The sequence below is a fragment of the Manduca sexta genome, chromosome 8 (genome assembly GCF_014839805.1).
Source record: "Manduca sexta isolate Smith_Timp_Sample1 chromosome 8, JHU_Msex_v1.0, whole genome shotgun sequence".
Classification (NCBI taxonomy): domain Eukaryota; kingdom Metazoa; phylum Arthropoda; class Insecta; order Lepidoptera; family Sphingidae; genus Manduca; species Manduca sexta.
The window spans coordinates 8,373,104-8,394,342 of record NC_051122.1 but is presented as its reverse complement, the minus strand read 5'-3'; the positions used below and the strand labels follow the sequence as shown (position 1 = coordinate 8,394,342).

Here is a 21,239-nt window from a genome sequence, read left to right as displayed (position 1 = left end):
TTAATACTTTATTCCAATGCATGCCGCATTGGAATATAGTACTAAGCTACCGGAACAACGCGATTTTTAACTCGCCCGAATAATTGAAATAAATAGGAAGAATTGAAACTATAAATTGACTATTTAGTCATATTTATATAGAAACGAAAATTATACTTAGGCATGAGTAGATCATAGTATTGGTTGTTGAAAAGCAGTAATGTTAATGGAGTCGTGTTCCCGCAGCGTGTTCCGTGGCGCAGCGGTCGCTGGAGCCAGCCGCGGCGGCGGCCCCCGGGCCCGCGCCGCCCGCCGCCCCCTCCCCCGCCGCCGCCAGCGCACCGCCCGCGCCCCCCGCACGCGCACCTCGACGCTCGCCCCGCCGCTCCCCGCGACGACCGCCGCCCGACATCATCGTCGACGCTTCGCTCTCGTTGCAAGATCATCATGCTGAACGGTACAATCATGAAAAGCTTTATTCACTTTAATTCCACAATGTTTAAACCCGACGTACAACCGTTTTCAATAAACTATCCTAATCTCAATCTTCAATCCAATTCCAAGAATGAACCAATCGAAATAACTCATTTGTAAGCATGTCAAAAGAAACTGTGTAGTGATTGGTTAATTTTTAAGATAGATCGAAAAAGGCGTTTAGGATTTTTTATTGAAAATGGCGGTTAGTTATGTATTGTCATTTTTTGTGCACATTATATAAAACTCGACAAGTTTTTTATTTAACACAATTAGTTCCGAGTGTACATTATGCTGTAACGATGTGTCATGTTGTTTTTAGCGGCGTGTCTGCGGGCGAGGCGTTGCGCCGACGCAACTCGGACCCCGCGCCGGGCGAGCCGCGCGGCGCCGACCCGCGCTCCACCGACTACATCGGACAGACCGGCAACGGACTCTTTCGCATCGCCGGACACAGGTCACTCACAATTAAATATTGTAACAATGACAATTACCACATATTCATGCAGATAATATTTTAAAATCATTATCTTCTTTTCCATAAACTTTGTAACTCATCCAAGGTATTTGATTTCAGGTTTCGCAAAGGCACGCGCTTCGCGAAAGGAGATAAATGCGTGTACTGCCTCCAAGCGATCGACGCATTCGTCACACAGGGCCAGAGATGTATCGACTGCAAGGAGCTGTACCACACCAAGTGTATTCAGAACAAGGGCGTGATAAAGATGCCTTGTACGAGCCCCGTCGCTGTACCAACCAGAGGGCGGCACAAAAACAGAAAGAGAATGATATCCAACTCAAATTACAGCTTGCTCGCTGATCCTAAAGGGTCCGTTCCGTCGAATTTCAGCTTGACCGGAACGTCAGAATTTATGGACAGAGCCGACAAAATTATATCAGACGCGAACGAGTTGCAGGCCATGCAGAATTTCATCACTGAGAAAATCTATAAAATGGAGTCTAATGAAAATAATAAACAATCGGAAGTAAGTGATATATAATTATTAACCTAGTTCTCTTATATCGGTTACTAGCTTTTGCCCGCGGCTCCGCCCGCATTATAAAGTTTTTCAGGCTAAAGTTTTCCGTTTTAAAAGTAGTAGTTTCCCGGGAGCCTCTCAAACTGTTTCCATACCAAATTTCATCTTAATACGTTGGGTAGTTTTTGAGTTTAACACGTTCAAGCAGACAGATGCAGCGGGGGACTTGTTTTATAATATATTTTTTAGAACTTTTTAAGAGGAATAATACCGTCATACATCATTGTTGCATAACTTTAATCGTTTACGCAGCGCACGCAACGGAAGCTCTCAAAACTAATAATTTTTCCCCGTTTTTGCAACATGTTTCATTACTGCTCCGCTCCGATTGGTCATAGCGTGATGATATATAGCCTATAGCACTCCAGGAACAAAGGGCTATCCAACACAAAAAGATTTTTTCAGTTCAAACCGGTAGTTCCTGAGATTAGCCATTACTGCTCCGCTCCTATTGGTCATAGCGTGATGATATATAGCTTATAGCGGTCCACAAATAAAGGGCTATCCAACACAAAACGAATTTTTCAGTTGAAACCGGTAGTTCCTGAGATTAGCCATTACTGCTCCGCTCCTATTGGTCATAGCGTGATGATATATAACTTTGAGCACTCCACAAACAAAGGACTATTCAACACAAAAATATTTTTCAGTTCGAATCGGTAGTTCCTGAGATTAGCCATTACTGCTCCGCTCCTATTGAATATAGCGTGATGATATATAGCCTATAGCTCTCCACGAACAAAGTGCTATCCAACGCAAAAATATTTTTTCAGTTTGGACCGGTAGTTCCTGAGATTAGCCATTACTGCCCCGCTCCTATTGGGTATAGCGTGATGATATATAGCCTATAGCACTCCACGAATAAAGGGCTATCCAACGCAAAAAGAATTTTTCAGTTTGGACCGGTAGTTCCTGAGATTAGCCATTACTGCCCCGCTCCTTTTGGGTATAGCGTGATGATATATAGCCTATAGCACTCCACGAACAAAGGGCTATCCAACGCAAAAAGAATTTTTCAGTTTGGACCGGTAGTTCCTGAGATTAGCGCGTTCAAACAAACAAACAAACAAACAAACAAACAAACAAACTCTTCAGCTTTATATAATAGTATAGATTAAACATTAAAAAAATACTTTTTAATAGTTTTAAACTTTGTTTTAACCCTTGTAATGTTAAGTATGAGATTTCAATTTGTGCTCTTATTGATTACAAATATTACGCGAATTACTGTTAGACCTCTATTGTCCAATTCAATGTCAACTCAATAAGAACATACCTAAAATACAATTTCCCATTCAGGTGGACAGGGTATTCAAACACGCTCTACTAGAGTTCAAAGACAACTTGGTAGCGACGTACAGCATCTTCGAGACTCGCGGCTCGGCGCTCAAGTACAAGGATCTGATCGCGAACTTCCTGCACGTGATGGAGACGGTGTGCGCGCGCGAGGGCTCCACGCTGTCCATCACCATGGGCGTCAACGCGTTCCGAGGGTTCATGGACGAGTTCATGAGCCAGCACGACACCGAGAAGTCTAGGACGAAACGGAAAAAGGATAAGAAGCGGAAGGTTTGTGTTATGTTGTACTAATTTTTGTTCGTGGCTTCGCGCGCGTGAAGAAGTTTTCCGGGATAAAAGTCCCGCTATATATTTCCTTGTGATAGATAGTAGACTATAAGCTTCACAGGGTCTTAAACTATCTCTAATTTAATAACACATTTAATCGTCATGAGTATGATATATACCGTCATCATTATGAAGCATTTTTTTTTCTACAGGTTGACGACCCCATACAATACAAAGGCCATAACTTCGTGTTGTCCATGATCAACATCCCAACGGAGTGCGAGATTTGCAAGACTTTCTTTATGTGGCCGATAGAACGGTCGCTCATATGTCAGACCTGCAAACTGGCATCACACAAGAAATGTTACACAAAGGTAAACAGGCTTAATACCATGAATTATTTCTTTAAAAATGTAATAAAGATTTTTATTAATTATCCATTTGGATACAATTCAGGTATCCTATATCAGCCTTCGGAGACAACCAGGACAAATAAATCAATTTCTTGTTATTAAAAAACAATTTATAAAGCTGGGTTTATTTCTTACAGGTATCAACGCTTTGTCGAAAAGACGGTGTCATGCCATCGGCGGCGATAGTGGGCGCCGTGGATGCGGGCGGCCACGAGCAAATGGGCGTCGTTAAACGTGGCAAGGTAATATTTATTAATCATTAGTCGGCCGGGTACTACTCATTGGTGATCACAGATTATGGTTAATGCGTTACTGTTTTTTTTTTCTGCACATTAACAATTATGGCTGTCGTAATTCAGTTTGGCTGGTCGGAAGTTGGCTAAAAGGATTGACGATAACAACACGTCAACGTTAATAGGCAAGACTATGACATTTGGAACATTGAAAACTAAGTTTGCGTTTTGTTAGTCAATTGTTACCAGATTAGTTAACAAAAAAATAATAATTGTGATATCTATATAATGCATTGTTGTTGTAGGTGTTTGGTATGCCACTAAGCGAGCTACCGACGGGAGAAACTAATATACCAGTGGTAGTAGACAGACTCATCACCACAATAGAGATGACGGGGTTATACACAGAAGGACTTTACAGGAAAAGCGGTCTAAGTTCTAAGGTAATTTATCTATGATTTTTTATTTCCTTTTTATCCAGACATTGCTAAGTGACTCACTCCAGTTGATGGTAAGTGGAGTGGTGTCCAGATGGAGTTTCGATTGACGAGAGATGTTCGCCAGTCGCCCTTGCCAGTCGAATTATGCCGCTTTTTTGATATTGACAATACGCTGAAGGCCTGGAGCGCGAGCATATCTTTATATTGGTATCATTGTATTGTTACGTCCGTATTCCATAAGATTTCTTGGAGATCACACGCGAAGTGTATATAATGTGCTATATGCGCGTGCGCAGGTGCGCGAGCTGCGGCGGCTGCTGGACGAGCGGCCGGAGGAGGGCGTGGAGCGACTCGACGTGTTCGCGGTGCACGTGCGCGCCTCCGTGCTCAAGAGCTTCTTCCGCGAGCTGCCCGAACCGCTGCTCACCTTCGACCTCTACGACGACTTCATGCTCGCCGCGCAGATAACCGACCCACAGGTACTTTATACGCGACATTCGGTGGTAGAGGGGCTAGGCTACGAAATTGTCGCTTTAAACGGCGGCTCAGTGTGGCGTGGTAAGCGGCAACAAGTGTATAGGGGACTATGAAGCTCACCACGAATCGCCGCCCAGTTTTCTGCCACGCGGCAGCAACGAGCGAGCGAAACAGATGTACGTAATAATACGAAGGATGCCCGACAAAGAGCAGAGCGCTAGCGGCGTCGCTACAGCGTACATGACGTCTAAACCACGGTGCCATACCGCTTGCCGCCAAGTACATTTTCGTGTCTAAGCTGTAAAATGCTATGTACCATTAAGGTGTTGTAACATAGAAGTTCCACGTGTAAGCCCTCAGCACTGTGTCAGACTGCATTATGTCTGGCGTCGATTTAAGTTTAATCAATATCCGCAGAATTGAACCGTATATATTTAGTATGCGCGGTATTTCACGACAACGCGCCACAATGAGTATGTTAATTAAAATTTGTTGAGAATTAATGTGAATAGTTTCTATTCGACTTGACGCGTATAGTCGACGCTGGTCATTGTATCTATTATAAAGAATATTATTAGATGCAATTTAATATAGTAAAATATTTATCATAGGTGCAATTTGTTATCCGCTTAGCCTTTTTAATTAAATTAATTTGTTCTAGGAACGAGTATCCACTATATTCACGATATTAAGAAAGCTGCCCAAACCTAACTTTGATCTGGTGGAGCGGTTGATATTCCATTTAGCAAGAGTGGCTCTCCGGGAAGACCACAACAGGTAAAATTATTAGTTTATTACATTAAAAACAAAAATACCTTACTTAGTTAATGTATTAAGTTTATTTTTGATTGACCAAAATTCCACAAATATATATATTTTTTCATGCACAGTAAGTACTATTACATAATATTGCACAAAAATTTAAATTCCAATAAACACCCATAAGCGAATATATTAGTTGAATTCTCCTATTCTCAGCATATCACATAATACGTGCTATGATAATTTAAAACCAACATTTGCCACTTTTATCACCTCAGTGTGGCCAGTGAGTAGGCATAATGTATGTAAAATGTATTCACTGAACGTGTTGTGCCGTCAGGATGGGTCCGAACGCGCTGGCGATAGTGTTCGCGCCGTGCATCCTGCGCACGCACAAGGTGCAGCCCGCGCAGGACTCGCTGCACGACATCGCGCGCCAGACCGCCTGTCTCGAGGCCATACTCGTCGACAAAATGCGCACGGTACACACACTCACTTTATTCAAAATAAATGGCCTAAAATGGAGATTGACTAATCGACGCTTTCAATAAACGATGCTAATCACTTCCTTCGATCTGTCGCCAAAAAGAACAGATTTTCTACTTGCTTTTAATTAATGACACATTTTGATTGGTTTTGTCTCGGGGTCGATCGGATTGAAGATTTAGATCGTTCATTGCAATCAGACAAGCACATGGTGCTTTCTGCAATTTTTATATTTCAATATGTGGTAATAATCATTATTCATTGATTGTATTTTAAAATGTTAGTTATAATACATATAGATCCTTGTTTATTTTATAATATATGTTAATACTGAAACTGACTTGTGTAGACGCGCGGCATGCTGCAAGACATCGCGACGCTGGAGACGGCGTGCCACACCGCCACCAACCGGCTTTCCACCCTGCGCTCGCACGCACAGCCGCCGCGCACCGAAGAGCAGTTCCTCGTGGGACACATACACGACATACAGAAGGAGAAAGCCATACTCACATCGCACCTGCCCACCCTCATCAGGTACAGTTGTTGTTTCTGTACTGCCTCTTCACGTTAGCCAATGCGTGTGTCAAGGATTAGCTAAGGGGATACGGCGGTCATAATTACGCAAACACGTCGCCAATACCCTTCAACTTGTGTTGAAAAGTCAAAATTAAACGGCTTGGAGACAAAATGTGGACTAACTACTCGAATACTTACCAACGTGACCACAAATTCTTCTCATACGCAAACTATAATATGTTTCCACACTTATTGGCAATTTAACGTAGTAGCCATCGAGCGAATTATCTAGCATTTACAAAATATCAATCATAACCATTTATTATCCACGCAGGGCAACATCGGATGACGATTTACTATCAACAACAGACCACGACGGCGAGCTGGGCAGCACCGACGACCTGAGCACGGGCGCCAGCTCGCTCCGATCGCAGCGGCTGCTCCATCGGCAGTTGTCCTCCGACGATCCCATCATGGTCTAGACGCTAGGTACACGCCGTCGGGTTCGCCTCTCCACTAGTGTTCACAGGACGCATGCGCAAGCCTCTTGCCTGAGAAGAGCTACAGAATATGTTGAAGTCGCAGCACACGTATGCCATCAAATCAATACAGGATTGTTTAATAAAATATAGATTTGCGGCATCAAGCTCACTATTGTAATAAATGCATTTATGTTACACATATCTTTACGCTAAAAACACATTGGAATTGTCTATTTTGTTGTGTGTACCTGATATCAATTATAATGTGTAGAAAAAAATTGTGTGCTATTTAAAATACAGGACGCATACCATTTTTTTTGAGTGATCTATTTCTTTTCAAATGATCGACTTTCAAAACAGTTTATTAGAAGTGATAAGCATTGAATTACTGGAAAGCATTTTGTAATATAATATAATATTTTATATAAGTTTTCCAAACAATATGAATGTATTTATGATAACAGTATTTATGTGAAATATTATCTACTTTTACTGTCGCCAGTATACGATAAATTTAAACGTACTGTTATTGAAGAGAAACCATATTACCTGGACATTTTTACGGGTTGTGGGATTTTATAGAAACCAAACTAATGTGAATGTTGCAAGCATTGCATTATATTAGTGTGTTGTAGAGAGTTAGGTTGTGTGTTTAGTACGTTTGTCGTCTATACACTCATAATTATACAGTAAATATATATATAAATTTCAAAATAGTAACCTTCATTCCGATGTATAGTAATACTATCTTTTATTTTACTGAGGGCATAATCTTATTAATTTTATAATTGTGGAACTTGTAGTTGTTACTCTATTACGTAAAACACCTGAATCAATCTGAATACTAGACTATTGAATAGTTTGTGTCTTAAAGTATTTTTTACACAAATAGCTTGTTCAGTTACTAATTCAGATTTGATATCCCGAAAATGGGTGCCTCCATGAGGCACGTAATATGACTTCTTAGAATACGTAATAACATATTAAATTAGATGTACAACTTGTCAGAGAAAGTTATCGAGGATAGATATTTTTGATCGATGTATGGCCATAATCTATTCATTCTGACCACTTTTTAATTTTGGAAATAAACAAATTAAAAAAGCACTTGCAGGCATGTCCTTCGGTGTCCTCTGATTGGTGATCAATCTAAAGATAGCGATTGTGATCGCTAATACATTTAAACCGACGGATAACCTCAATTTGATATCCAATTAGAGTTTTGTAAAGATTTGAGTCTAACAATATTTAAAATGGTAATCTCGAACGGTGCCGATTGAAATGTAGAAAAATGGTTTTTAGATTCTCTACTTTCATACACTGTTAAACTGGATTGGCCTTTATTTTTTACTGTCTCTACAATCGCGGAGCTTATTTTAGAAAATTATCTATCAAATCAGTTATTGTTAATCAGCTGTACTTTAATGGTGCATACCATTGGCGTTACTAGAGATTTAAACTAGGTCAGCCAGCCAGCGCGGCAGGAGCAAAAAGAGGTCTCCGATTTTATACACCACGCGAACCTCTCGTAAAAATTCCGAGGGTTTTTTCTAGAGTACAAACGTGTCTAGGGTGTGCTCAGCCCACACTTTCCCCCCACGTAACTACGCCTATGGTGCCGTATGCAGATTTATGTTAGAAACAAAATATTTAATAAAATTGCAGTGAAAACAGAGCGTCTCCGTGCGGTAGGACGCTGTACGATAAAAAAATGTTTTAACCAACCTTGCGTTCATGGATTAAACTGCTGCATGTCGCGTAACTAATATGCAACATGTTTAATATTTAATAAGCGTGTAGACAGCAAAATTTATTTACACTACACATATTGTGTTTTACTGTTTAATTTGGTTTTTATTATTTTCACTGCAATGTGTCTAAGCATTATTCATTATTCTCAGGATTCTCCGAGAGATTATGTTTTATGATTTATTTTTGCGAAATTGTTACTATAAATAAAATTTGAAACATCAAAGGCTCGACAAAGTTCATTGTTAATTGGTCGGTCTTCAATTGTCGGTACTATTTTCTACTTTTTTTTATATAATATAAACACGAAACGAATTTAATAAAACTTAATATTTTTAGTTCTTTAATCATTTTGTATAATTTTCCTAAAACTGTGCTGTTTCGTTGATATAAAAACCCTGGTGTTGATCATTTAGAGATGAACATCTAAAAAAAAGAACAATATATACATTTGTTGTTCTCAATGTTGTGTTTAATTAACACTCCATAGTATATGGCTCATTTTATTACTTGTAAATATGTTAAGTCTTGTCTCATTGTGATTTTTAACTTGGCAATATGTTTTTGTTACATTTATCACAAGAATGATAATGTGTTAATATTATATTTGTAAGAAATTTAAGTGTTCTATCTCTACTAAATTCTTGGCTATGTAATTTATTCCGTAAGTGTTACATGTTTTGAATTTAAGTTTTCTAAAAGTTAAAAGGTTATCAGACTTTTATATAAATTGAATTTAAAAAGTACTTACTACGATAATTTTTAACACTGTAGCGATAAAACCAAGAAAGGAATATCGTACGAAGGTTTTAATAAATATCACAAACAGTTGTTACCTACTATCACAAATACATTGACAAGATTCTAAATATTAATGTGTACTAAAATAATGGGACTTACTTGCCTCTGCGCTTTCATGTTCTAAAAAAGACTGTCTATTAATAAGCTACGGAATTTATTGTTAAGTCACAAAATATATTTTACCACTTTTAATTAGTTTATAATTATTTACAACGAATTATTCTGTGAAATCTTTGATTGATTCTAAGCCTCCTGATGTTTACTGTGGAGGAGTTTTATAGCTCAATTTTGACGGCTTGAACTATCCTATGATGTACCTACGTATTCATCTAGGTTTACTGGTCATTTGTAATGCCATAAAATACTTGAATCTCAAAACGAACGTTAAGAAAATTTTGTAAAATGTACACTTTATAACGTTCCTTCGCATATTATATAGACAATGTAAATCGATATAGTTATTCTTGGAGTTATTTGCACTTGTTGAAAAGAAAAAAATAAACGTTTGTCGAAGTACCGAACAAATACTGTATTTTTATGTAAAGTATGTTGTTTTTTATTGGGGTTGTGTCGCAGTAATGAACTGTATTTTCCGTGCCTTCGACTAGTTTGCTTTCAGCAGTCCATGTCTAGCCTGAACGCGTCTGAAAGTTAGGTGTACTGTTGATGTTTACATAGTGTTAGCGTTACTTGTATCATTAAACCATTGTTAGCCACGTGTGTGCATTCTCAGATATTAACTTCATTCTCTTAAAGAGTGGTCTGTAAAAGCTAATCAGTGACATACTCATAACTAATTAAATATAAATTATTTTGTATAAAGATGTATGAATGTGCAATGTGGCCACATGTAGTAATATGGACACTTTAGAAGTGTATATAGTTACTGTATCTGTTCTATGTAAGAATGTGTAAATATTTAGATAGTATACAGTTTTAGAAAGTACTGCTCTACACTACAAAACTATTGTCTGCTGATGTTGAATGTATAAAAGTGCCTCAAAACAGCCCATCATTTTTGTTTATTCATTAAAATGAGACACTTCAATAAGATTAGATGTGTTATGTTTAAAAAAATTATGTTAATATTACTTCTCACAATTGCCCTCTATCTGAGTTTAATCTAAATTGTTATGTGAATGTTTCGAAGACGGAAATGTTGCTTTTAGCATGTTTTGTTACAAGATTAGTACAGATGCTGATCCAATTTTATGATATTACATGAATATTTGTTAATTCTGGATATTTCCCATAGTAAATGTGTTTACTAGACATGTAGTCTTATTTGCTAAGGACCAATAAATACTGAACTGGTAACACATGGTCATTTTATGTAACTGTATGCTGTTGTCTGTGAAGCTCTATCTATAATAAATTTTGTATCATAAACATGTATATTGTCCGCGATATTGTAAGGAGTGCTTTATTTTAGTCAATGTAAGCAAAATGTAACCAAAACCTTATACAAAATATGAATAAAAATGTTCAGTGGAAAAAAATATTTATTTTTTTGCTTGACTACATATCCACACAGTTTTGTTCAGTTTTTTGTTCATTAATAACTGTCCATGGCAGCTGGCCTATAGGAGTGGTGTCCCAACTGTAGTTCTTTGAAGCCAGTTTCCACACACCATATAAGTTTACTTCTACATCTGCACACTCGGTTGGTAATGGGACTGCTTCATCATCAATGTCCATCTGTTCTGTTAAATCAACATGATCAGGCAGTTTTAAATCATCCACTGTATATATCTTTGAGGTTTTACCAGACTTTTGAACTGTGCCCGATATGACTTTGGCCAAGTTACATATTTTAGAGAAGACTCCAGTAGGTAGAGCTGGTTCAACAAAATCCAGTAAATTTTTCACAAAGTATGTAAGGTAAGGATTGTATTCTGAAATGATTGGCTGAATAAAGATTATATCTGTTAGTTCTGATGGCACACCCTTTTGCAAATCAAGCAGGAGAATGTTATCAATATTTTCATTTGGAAACCAATGATGATACAGTGTTTTTAATTCTTTTCTTGTCTTAGACATAATATCTTCAGAATTCATCCTGCAAAAGAAATCACTTAATTAATTTAGAAGTAAATACAATTTTAAATATGTACTTATTTTTATATAAAATTAAGCATGGTTTTAAAAAAATAGAGGGTAAATGAATTAATAGGGTTTGAAGTATTGAATATTATTTTGTTTGTTTTCAGTTATCTAACTTTGTACTATGTCACCTAGCTAATAATATAAATACCCAAGTTTGTGAAAATGGTTGAATTTTGTCAAGAAGTAAACTCAGACACAGCTAAACTTATTTGAATTTTGAATGTAATTTGACATACACATACACCATTTTCTGTATTAATACTTAGGCACTTAATACTTAGGTAATTACCTGCCATAGGAAAAATGTTTTGTTAAATACACAGTGCTGGTGTTCTAGTAGCTCTAGTATTTTAGAGATTTTTATCATAGGAAAAACTTTTCAAATGTACAAAGCCGCAAGCAACTCCTAATCTATACATATTATAAAACTAAGTCCCCTTTTCTGTCTATCTGTATGTTATTGATTTTCTGGAAATCTACTGAATGGATTTATATGAAATTTCGCATGGAGATAATTTAAGACCCTGGGAAGGTTATAGGCTACTTTCTATTCCAAAAAATATATATAGCAGGACTTCTATCCCTAAAAACTCATTCACGCTGGTGATGTCACGATCTGTTCAGTAGTTTTTTTGTGAAAGAGGAACAAACATACATCCATCCTCACAAACTTTTGCATTTATAAGTATAATACCCTGACTTAGAAGAAAAAAATTGAACTTTTACAATATTTAACTATTTCAAACTCTGTGATCCATTGGCAAAGATAAAAAATAATTAATTGACAATGGGTGTTAAAGGATTTGATATGACAGTTACAAGTAAGTTAAACCTCACACAAGCAATTACAATACTTACATTTTTGTTTTAGTTATAAATTTTTTACACCTCTGTAAGGCAGCCAGAATATTTTTAAGCCACAGCGCAGCAATTAGTGCCTTGTGATTACTATTTTCATCTTGACTTCTAGTTATTTTTATTAACTCTAATATAAAATCAATGAGTAAATTATTAGTATGAAGAAAAGTGAGCAGCAACTCAAAGCACTGCACATAATTATCATTGAAATCTTTTTTTCTTATTAAATTAACAGGTCCCATGAAAGTGATCAGTTCCTTTGAGAGGAACAGTGAATTGCTGCCCAGCAGTAGTTTATTCATGTGATTTATCATATCTTTACTGTGGAATAACTCTTTAGCTAAATCATCCAGGTTTTTAACAATATTCGCTATTGTAACAGTTTTTAATTTAGATAAATTAATATTGCCTCTGAATACATATTGGAGATCATCTACAATTGATTGCCTCATTGTAGGATTAGGTATCTCTGCTAAATTTTTTATCCTACATTTAGAATGAGCACAAATACTCAGTGTTGAAAATATATTCATGAGAACTTCAATTCTTTCCTGGACACCTACACTTATAACTTTTACGCCTGTAACAAAATCTTGAATCTGGGTCTTTTGTTTATCCCAATAGTTATTTCGAAGCCAATCAAATCCAAAAAGAGTGGCCTCTCTAAACAACTCTAGCGTAGGGAGATTGTTTCCATGAGCAGTATCGTGTCGCAAGTCCACTATCCAATCCGGAATACCTAAATATTTTGCCGCATTATAAAGACTTTGACCTTTCATAGTTTGAGAATCAAACATATGATTGACGAACCGCATAATTGCAGATGAATAGGCCAATCTAATAATACGTTCCGAAGCAGAATCATCATGGCTATTCACATCTTGTACGTATACTTGTAGTAATATTAACGTTGATTCGACACCGGAGGGAAGAAATGGACTTCTCGCTTTCCAGATGAGAAGAAGGTTAAGCGCTTCATTTAAATCCGATGGTTCTGAATATATGTAATTGTAGGCGCGAAACCATTCTTCGGTATTGTACCACGCCGAAATACGATGATATTCTGTCATATTTAATATTTAAAGGGCACATAAAGATTAAATATTAAAAAGTAAATAAACTCATGTGTTCTCGTTCTGACGTTTATATTTTTTTTCTTTTAATTCATTCCACAGAGAACCGGCTAAGGTCAAAGACCATGCTGCCATGTCATAAGTAAATTTAATGTTGTCACACTGAGCATTCCTGAGGGTTCTTGGGCCCCTTTTTAATTTTTTATTTCTTTTTTACTTTTGCAATTATATTGTTTGGTTGACCTAGCGATTAATTATTTTTAGCACGAATAAGAAGAAAACAGTTTTAGGGTTGTTAATTTTTAATTTGGAATCGATTGTTAAACGAATCATATAGAACCGATTGTATCATATTCAAAATGTATGACCTTATTCATCTAAGGGATAGGGGACCGGACAGGTATTACCAAAAAATCTGAAATTCAGTTTAAAGTAAAGTTTGTAATATTAAAAATATTATCTCATATTTGTTTTTGTAAAAGAGTTGTGATTTGTATTTTTAAATCAATAAATAAAATACAATAATTATAATATTTTTAGTCTATTCTTTGCGGCAAATGAAACACCAATCACGGCGCATGACGTCACACGTGGGTAAAATGTAAACAAACAGACGTCATCTGGATGTCATACCGCGTTGTGTTATTTTAATGCTTTAAAGGTGTTTTCTGACACAGAACTGCTCTAATAATTAATATTAATTTATACGGGACGTTGTTATTATCTTCCAACTTAACGTTTACAGATTGTTTAATCGTTAATCATAATGGACCGCAAAAAATATCGTTGGTGCGTCGTACCTGAATGTAATAATACTTCTATATCTTTACCAAACAAATTATTTATTGATGTACCACGAAAAGCAGATATACGAATAAAGTGGTTGCAGTTAGCAAGACGAACCTACGACGGAATGTCTGCAGACTCACCGATTTAGTTTTGTGAGGATCACTTTGATGTAAGTAAATAAAAAATAGTGTTTCGGTTTAAAATAAATCGATGAATATTTCAATTAATTAAATCATTTGTACACCCAGGGAGGTTATGGTTATGAGAAGTATTTATTTATGTTTTAGCTGCCACATGATATGGAATAGAATATTTATTTATATAGAATTCTGGTTGTTACACAGTAACCTGAGATTGCCTGAGATTAACACGGTCTATGCAGTGTTGCCAGATCATAATTTCTCTTTACCCCAGGATTATTTGGAATTTAAAATTTTACCCTTAAGGTGGTAGCTCAAGGTCCATTTTCATACATTTTGTTTCGGCTTTAATCTGGGTAACTAAACAAGTATTGGCAAGTAAAGAATTTAAATTCACATCTAGTTAGTGATTAGTTCTCGCAGTTGAAAGAAAAATGTAAAAATAATTAATAATCATGGATATTTCTGCCTTTAAAATTTCGTCATATTAAATTTAAACCTTAAACCAATCATAAATAATTCGGTACTTTTTTTTCTATATCCTTATCTATGCAGACGCCACTTCTTTCTTCACTTCCACTTCAATAATTATTAATTTAATTATCTCATTTTATTAGGAACAACTAGCTGTACACGAAAATAAAAAAATACCCTGCTGATTCAGTTTTACCCTAAATCTAGGGTAAATAACCCTAATCTGGCATTATTGAATCACTGTTCGAATGACAAGACTTGTCAAGTTGCTTTATCCACGTATGACGTCACACGAGACGAAATGACATAATGTAGCGTTTGCGCGGGAATTATAGCTATTTAACATTTAGGCATGGTTTTATGTACTTTTTAAGCTTTATTTGTGCAAAATACTATTTTTCTTGGCTATTTATATCCACAATGATCAATTTAAAACACCTTCTGAAAATTTGTCCGGTCCCCTAATATGAATATACTAAATTAACTAAAATAAAATTACATATTAGAACAACATTATCGGTTAACAAACGTTATCGGTCCGTTCAGTACAATTTTTTTACGTATATTTTTAAGAACGTGTTTGATGTAGATTACTATATGTGTCGCATTTAAAACGCGACTCATATGACATAAAAACACATACTACTAACTAAAAAGTTTTGTGTAGACGTTTAAAAAACCTCAAATCGACCTTCGGTAATATCTTGCACGCTGGCCAAAAATATTTAACGGCCGTTTTCTAGCGATCTTTTCTAGAGCTTCGTTTAAGGTATATGTGACAAATATGTATGAAAATTTCTATCAAAATTTTCCGGAGAGCTTTCTTTCTTTTCTTTTTAGGTCTCAGTACTATTATTTTCGTTTGGAAAGCCACATTCTAGATCGAAACTTAAAAATACACCTTAACTGGCAAAAACCGATATAAATTATTTACCAATTATAAAAATCACGAATACACTATGAATTCCCATATAAGTTACCAATTTCTTGGTAATTTACTACCGGAGTTGAACTTTTAGAACAGATGGCTTTTGCTTCTTACAGGTAGCGCAACGGATAGATAATGATCTAGGGACTTTGTAGCAGAAAACACATTTCATACGGGTGAAGCCGCGAGGTTCGGTAAACTATAGATAATCGATGCTAAAAGTTGCGTAGCGAGTGCGGAATTTCAGAAAATAACAAAAAGGCAATAATTAAAAAACTTATAATAAGAATTATATTTTTATTATAAAATCGATTCCAAAGCAAATGTTGTTCGTAATAATATTCACATGCAGTGAAAACGCAACATTATCAATAGCTTTGTTTCATAATTTGTACATTTCTAGTATGTAATTTCTATTTTTATAAAATTAACACAATTTGATAACCACGATTTCACAGTGTTCACTTTCAGTAATGTCAATATACTCCATTAGAAAACTATTTTTTATATTATAATACTTAAAGTGCAAACTCTGACCGGTCTAGCCCAGTAAGTGATACAATATGTAGGGCGCCGCAAAAAAGGTAATACTTTGAACTCCAACTTCACTATTGAATATAAAATGTAATAAATATGATTCCAGAATAATCTAAAACAATAACATCAGTTGAAAGATTGTTCTTTTATTACGTGTCACCTTTGGCACTAATATCTACAAAATCAATCAAACACTTTCGAGTATGTGGCGTTTTTACTGCCGGCGATATTGTCAGTTTTAAATGCACGTTTCCTAGGATTTCGGTTTTGGACACAGACGACAGTAAGGCTTCGTGCACATAAACGCGGGCGGCGTCATGGATCGGCAATGCCATGCCACGTTGGCCAGATCGTGCCGTGCCACGCCGGCCGGATCGTGCTGGGTGTGCAGGCGGGCAGTGCCGGATTTGTCGACTTTCTTGTTTACTTCTCCCATGTAGAAGTAACGCTCGGTCTTTCGAGATCAAAGCGGGTAACGAGACCATATAAATACGTTATACGTTTAAAACTTAATTCATCATACTTTTCGTATACCTTAAACTTTAGGAGATCGGTCATGATTTTCTCCTGTCGGTATAATACCGGTTCCGAGACATCGATGGGTGCACTCGTCAGGAAACATAATTCAGTAGCGGTCGGCACACTGAGAGATCACCGCCGCTCGCGTTCAACACACGGTGCCGTGACGTTCAACCGATAGTGAAAAAATAAGGGTAAAAAATCTAGTCATCTAAAACTTCGACGAAGTCATCGGTAACAATTCCTAATTAACACGTCCCTGGCGGCGGCGGGCGGCGGGCGGTGTCGCAGTCCAGTGTCGGCTACAGGTCCAGCGCGTCCAGCGTCTGCGTGGGGGCGCGCGCCGGCGCCGCGGGCACGGCGGCGGGCGCGGCGGGCGCGTCGTGCGGCGGCGTGCGCGGCGGCGAGGCGGGCCGCGCGTGGAACTTACCCGGCAGCGACGCCAGCGCGGACAGCGCGGCGTCGGCGTGCGGGATGCGGCGCATGATCTTGCCCGAGGTGATGAGGCGGCCGAAGCCCTCCTGGTGCGCGAAGGCGTACCCCGAGCGCACGGAGCGGCGCGCGGCGCGCGGCGTGCGCGGCGCGGGCGCGGCCGCCGCGCGCCACCGCTGCCGCGCGCGCAGCCGCTCCGCCAGCGTCGGCCGCCAGCGCGACCACGCCAGCCGCCACGACACCACCGGCACCATCAGGATCATCGTCTGACGACACAACGTAACATTCACTCGACATACCAATTACAAATATCACTTCCATTTAACTAGTAACGCAAAAAAACCTTAGAAGCCCAAACAATATGAGTACAACTAAAGGTGTTTCCCCGTTAAATATATTAATATTCTTTTTCTACAAAAATGCTATTGAATACTCACGGTGAGCACGGCAGTGAACCAGAAGGTGGCCTGCGTCAACGCCACCGTCAGCGAACCCACGTAAGGCCCGCCTATCACGTAATTGTAGAAGTAGTCTAATACGAAGTACGACACGAGAGAGCCCCATATCGTTATGTGGTTGAACACCGTCCAATAGGTAGTGTCCAGAGCGATCTACAAGAAAACAGAAAATTCGATAAAAATCAAATTTCACTAAGCATTATGAGGAAAAATATTGTGCGACAAGTACCTGTGTTGTATTGTCTATGATTAATATGGTAGCCACTACTGTTCCGAGTAACATGTGATCTGATAATATTTTTCCGTCAGGTGCCAAACCGTCCTTGTAAGTACCTGAAACACAAGATATATTTAATAATGAATTCTTATGTTTACGCGAATTTTAGACATTAAACTTAAACTATTTTTCGGATTTTATTGCGGTTTTAATAATTTCGTTTTCTCTCGACGTTTCGAAGACTTTGCAGCCTTCATGGTCACGTGGGGGACTGAGGTCTCAGTTCCCTCAGATCAGATTAGATCAGACCGCGATAAAATCCGAAAAATAGTTTAATTTTAACATATTTAATAACTTTAAAAATAAACATCTGTGCTAAGAGTAGACTTCGTAACGATAAGTTGCGGGTTCGACTCTCACATTGACATAACCTATAAACATTTGTTTCAAGTTAGGGTGTTATAGAATCGATAGTTTCTCGTAAAGAAAAAAAAGTATATAAGAGATCGAACCAAAACATAAACCAATAAAATAAGTTAAATATGAGCATACTGATCAAGTTATTCTTTTCTAATTGATCGACTTTCGCGATCACGCACGGTGTACCTATCTATTTGCGAGATGAACGTTCGACACTAACCATATGGTATGAGAAACAGCACGAGCGATGTGAAACAGCCATGCAGCGTGGACTTGATGAACTCGGTCTTGTTGAAGAGCTGCGAGGTGTGTCCCGGCGCGTACAGCTTCGGAAACTGCAGTGACGTGGCGTCCGACACGTCCTGCTCGAATACGCCCAGCGCCAGCACCGGCAGCGACGTGTAGAACAAGTTGTATACCGAGATGAACATCTCGTCGAACACCGTCTGAAATACAAACATTTGTTCAGTTAAAATGTGGTTTTGTGTTGTAGAATAAGTATTAATTTAGCATAAAATTATAATGCAATTAGAAGATCATTTTCGATATTTAAAATATCGATAAATTGAATAAGTTTACAACATAAATTCATGTATGTTATATTAATATAATTTAACAAACACTCACTTGCGCACTGAATCCGCAAAAGAACGCGAACCAAAAATGGCATACGGTGAACGCGAAATTTTTATAGAAAAAATATCGCAAGAATTTGCACATTCTGTAGTACGACCACCGTCCGTGTACCAACAACAACCGCTGCAGGAAACGGAACTGTGCTATCGAGTAGTCGGACGCCAGCACCGCCTGCATGCCTTCCTGTCCGGATATGCCGACGCCTATGTGCGCCGCTGTGGAATAAATAAGTCTTTTATACCTGATATGATACGTGTTTAAACTAATGTTTTTCTTTTGTTTTAAATATGTTATAGAATAAATATGGTCAAAATTTACATTTGTATTATGTAGTGTAAATTATTTATTAAAAGTATGCTGATAAATACATGGTAATTATTTCATAGAAATTTATTCTAAATCCATAAGATAAATACTATGTGTTCTAATTATATATATTCATAAATTGGCAATATTATAAAGCTCATATAATCATACCTTTGATCATAGAAACGTCATTGGCGCCGTCACCTATCGCGAGTGTGACAGCTTTTCTGCTCTTTTTGATCAGTTCCACGACCATCGCCTTCTGCAGCGGCGTCACACGACAGCATATCACCGATCGACATTGTAACACTACGTCTAGAAACCTGGAATCACCACACGAAATTTTATATTTAACTTTCTCATATTTATATCATTTGACGAGAAATAAACTACATAAACATTCAGTATGAATAAATAACAGCTATAAATAGAATAAACTTAACAAATTCAAATTGAAATCAGTCTCAAAACTTTTAAATAAAAAGCAACATAATACTATTAATATATATTATTCTAGCATGGCGAAATGCCTTCACTGCACCTATTAACGAAGTGAACCCTAGAGCAAAAAATTACCAAAAAGATATGTTTATACCTTGATGGCGCGATTATGCCGGCTTAAACACCATAATTTACAGTAAATTGTCGCGTTCCTTAAAATATAATACTCACTTCTCCTCCAGTTTAGGATGCAAACAGTGAACGAGCGAGTGTCCGTTGACTACGATCGCGAAACCGTTGGAGTCGTCGTTGGTGTGGTCGTGCGAGTCCGTCGAGTAGGGCCCGCCGCCCGACACGTACTCGTTGCTACAACATATCGACACGGTTCCACCACTGCTACATATTATTTACAGGTCAATAGAGGTTTAATTCGTAATCATATCGATAAATTATCTAGGGAATTTCTTCGACAAACATGGGGCAATTTTTAATTTTTAACAATTATAATTTTACTATCTTTCAATATTAAATATACAGTGGTTCTATTTGCAAAAAAAAACTTTTTATCTCGAATATAGGACTTGGAGTTTATCAATATAATTTTAGAAGCAAAAATATTTAAGCAATTTCAGCGATAAGTATCACATATGAACAAAAAATAGCCATAAACATAACTAAAGCTAAGATAACAAAATACAATAACTTTTTGGCGTCATAGCTACATTACGCTGAAATCGCGACGGCCATGGATTTTAGCTGAAGTTATTTAGGTATACCACATAAAACAAAGAACTAAGACTTAACTACAGAGATAAAGAATGGATTGAGCGTTTCCAAAAGTGTGAGAAAGTCAAAACAATAATACGGCTATTAGTTCTTTTCATAGAATTCTAGACTCAACACGTCACGGGATTACTGTAATCACTAATCATTCCTCGTCACTGAAGATTTACTGGAGAGCTATAGTTATTCCCCGCACAATTGTTTTGCCACAATATAGTTTTAAATTTTTAAGGTGGTTGCTCAGAACATTCTTTATGTCTATGTATCTATAGTATAGTTTTACAGGACAATAAATTTACAAGTAGAATTCACAAATATAGGGTGTGATTAATTTACGGTGTGTACAGTATGAATTTGAAAGTGTGGGTGTTAGAAGAAGTTTATAGCCGGAAAAGGCCTTTTGGCTCGGTGCGTGACTGTTGTAAAGTATAGAGAAAAACAGAAGTTAGTAAGGACGCAATGTAATTGCAGAAAATATTACACAGGATAGGTATTTGAAGATAATTGCATTCTTGAATAGGGATGGTTTCTTTTATGCGTACAAAATGCTTTTCTTTTATTCATTTCATTTTAAATTAATTATGAAAAAATGTTTCATTAATAATAATACTCATTAATGAACCAAACAATTTATAACTTTTGACGCACAAGTTGTAACAGACATTAATTCTGATATAACGGGCATGTTTACATGGAGGGAGACA

At 37.3% G+C, this 21,239-nt stretch overlaps 3 protein-coding genes across 14 annotated transcripts in view; 1 reads left to right on the top strand and 2 right to left on the bottom strand.

The window, feature by feature from the left end:
* Positions 1–10,917, top strand: part of LOC115440100 (unconventional myosin-IXa) — a 32,137-nt gene extending 21,220 nt beyond the window's left edge. For all 6 annotated transcript variants that reach the window (XM_037436451.1, XM_037436450.1, XM_037436449.1 and 3 more), the window contains 12 exons: positions 226–436; positions 776–910; positions 1,031–1,439; positions 2,793–3,062; positions 3,272–3,433; positions 3,610–3,714; positions 4,011–4,148; positions 4,442–4,624; positions 5,284–5,399; positions 5,725–5,866; positions 6,220–6,404; positions 6,721–10,917. In XM_037436451.1, coding sequence (XP_037292348.1) covers positions 226–436; positions 776–910; positions 1,031–1,439; positions 2,793–3,062; positions 3,272–3,433; positions 3,610–3,714; positions 4,011–4,148; positions 4,442–4,624; positions 5,284–5,399; positions 5,725–5,866; positions 6,220–6,404; positions 6,721–6,868 — 2,204 coding nt within the window. In that variant the 3' untranslated portion in view covers positions 6,869–10,917. The remainder of the gene's footprint in view (positions 1–225; positions 437–775; positions 911–1,030; positions 1,440–2,792; positions 3,063–3,271; positions 3,434–3,609; positions 3,715–4,010; positions 4,149–4,441; positions 4,625–5,283; positions 5,400–5,724; positions 5,867–6,219; positions 6,405–6,720) is intronic.
* On the bottom strand, positions 10,903–13,546 carry LOC115440114. Its single transcript, XM_030164283.2, has 2 exons — positions 12,383–13,546; positions 10,903–11,477 (listed from the first exon to the last, which is right to left on the bottom strand). Exons 1-2 carry the CDS (start codon positions 13,450–13,452, stop codon positions 10,937–10,939), a joined length of 1,611 nt encoding a protein of 536 aa, XP_030020143.2. The 5' UTR covers positions 13,453–13,546; the 3' UTR covers positions 10,903–10,936.
* A 2,522-nt stretch (positions 13,547–16,068) lies between these two features.
* The window catches only part of LOC115440101 (probable phospholipid-transporting ATPase IM), a 49,607-nt gene continuing 44,436 nt past the window's right edge, over positions 16,069–21,239 (bottom strand). For 3 of the 7 annotated variants that reach the window (XM_037436528.1, XM_037436529.1, XM_037436522.1), the window contains 7 exons: positions 19,984–20,148; positions 19,483–19,634; positions 18,997–19,220; positions 18,590–18,815; positions 17,962–18,065; positions 17,712–17,885; positions 16,069–17,540 (listed from right to left, as the gene is read on the bottom strand). In XM_037436528.1, the coding sequence (XP_037292425.1) occupies positions 17,145–17,540; positions 17,712–17,885; positions 17,962–18,065; positions 18,590–18,815; positions 18,997–19,220; positions 19,483–19,634; positions 19,984–20,148 (1,441 nt within the window). In that variant the 3' untranslated portion in view covers positions 16,069–17,144. The remainder of the gene's footprint in view (positions 17,541–17,711; positions 17,886–17,961; positions 18,066–18,589; positions 18,816–18,996; positions 19,221–19,482; positions 19,635–19,983; positions 20,149–21,239) is intronic. The other 4 variants (XM_037436523.1, XM_037436525.1, XM_037436524.1 and 1 more) reach the window with 2 other exon arrangements.

Coding starts and splice junctions, on each gene's coding strand:
- LOC115440114 (XM_030164283.2), bottom strand. CDS start 13,452: ATGACAGAATATCATCGTATTTCGGCGTGGTACAATACCGAAGAATGG. Junction 11,478..12,382: donor TTTATAACTAAAACAAAAAT/GTAAGTATTGTA, acceptor TTTCTTTTGCAG/GATGAATTCTGAAGATATTA.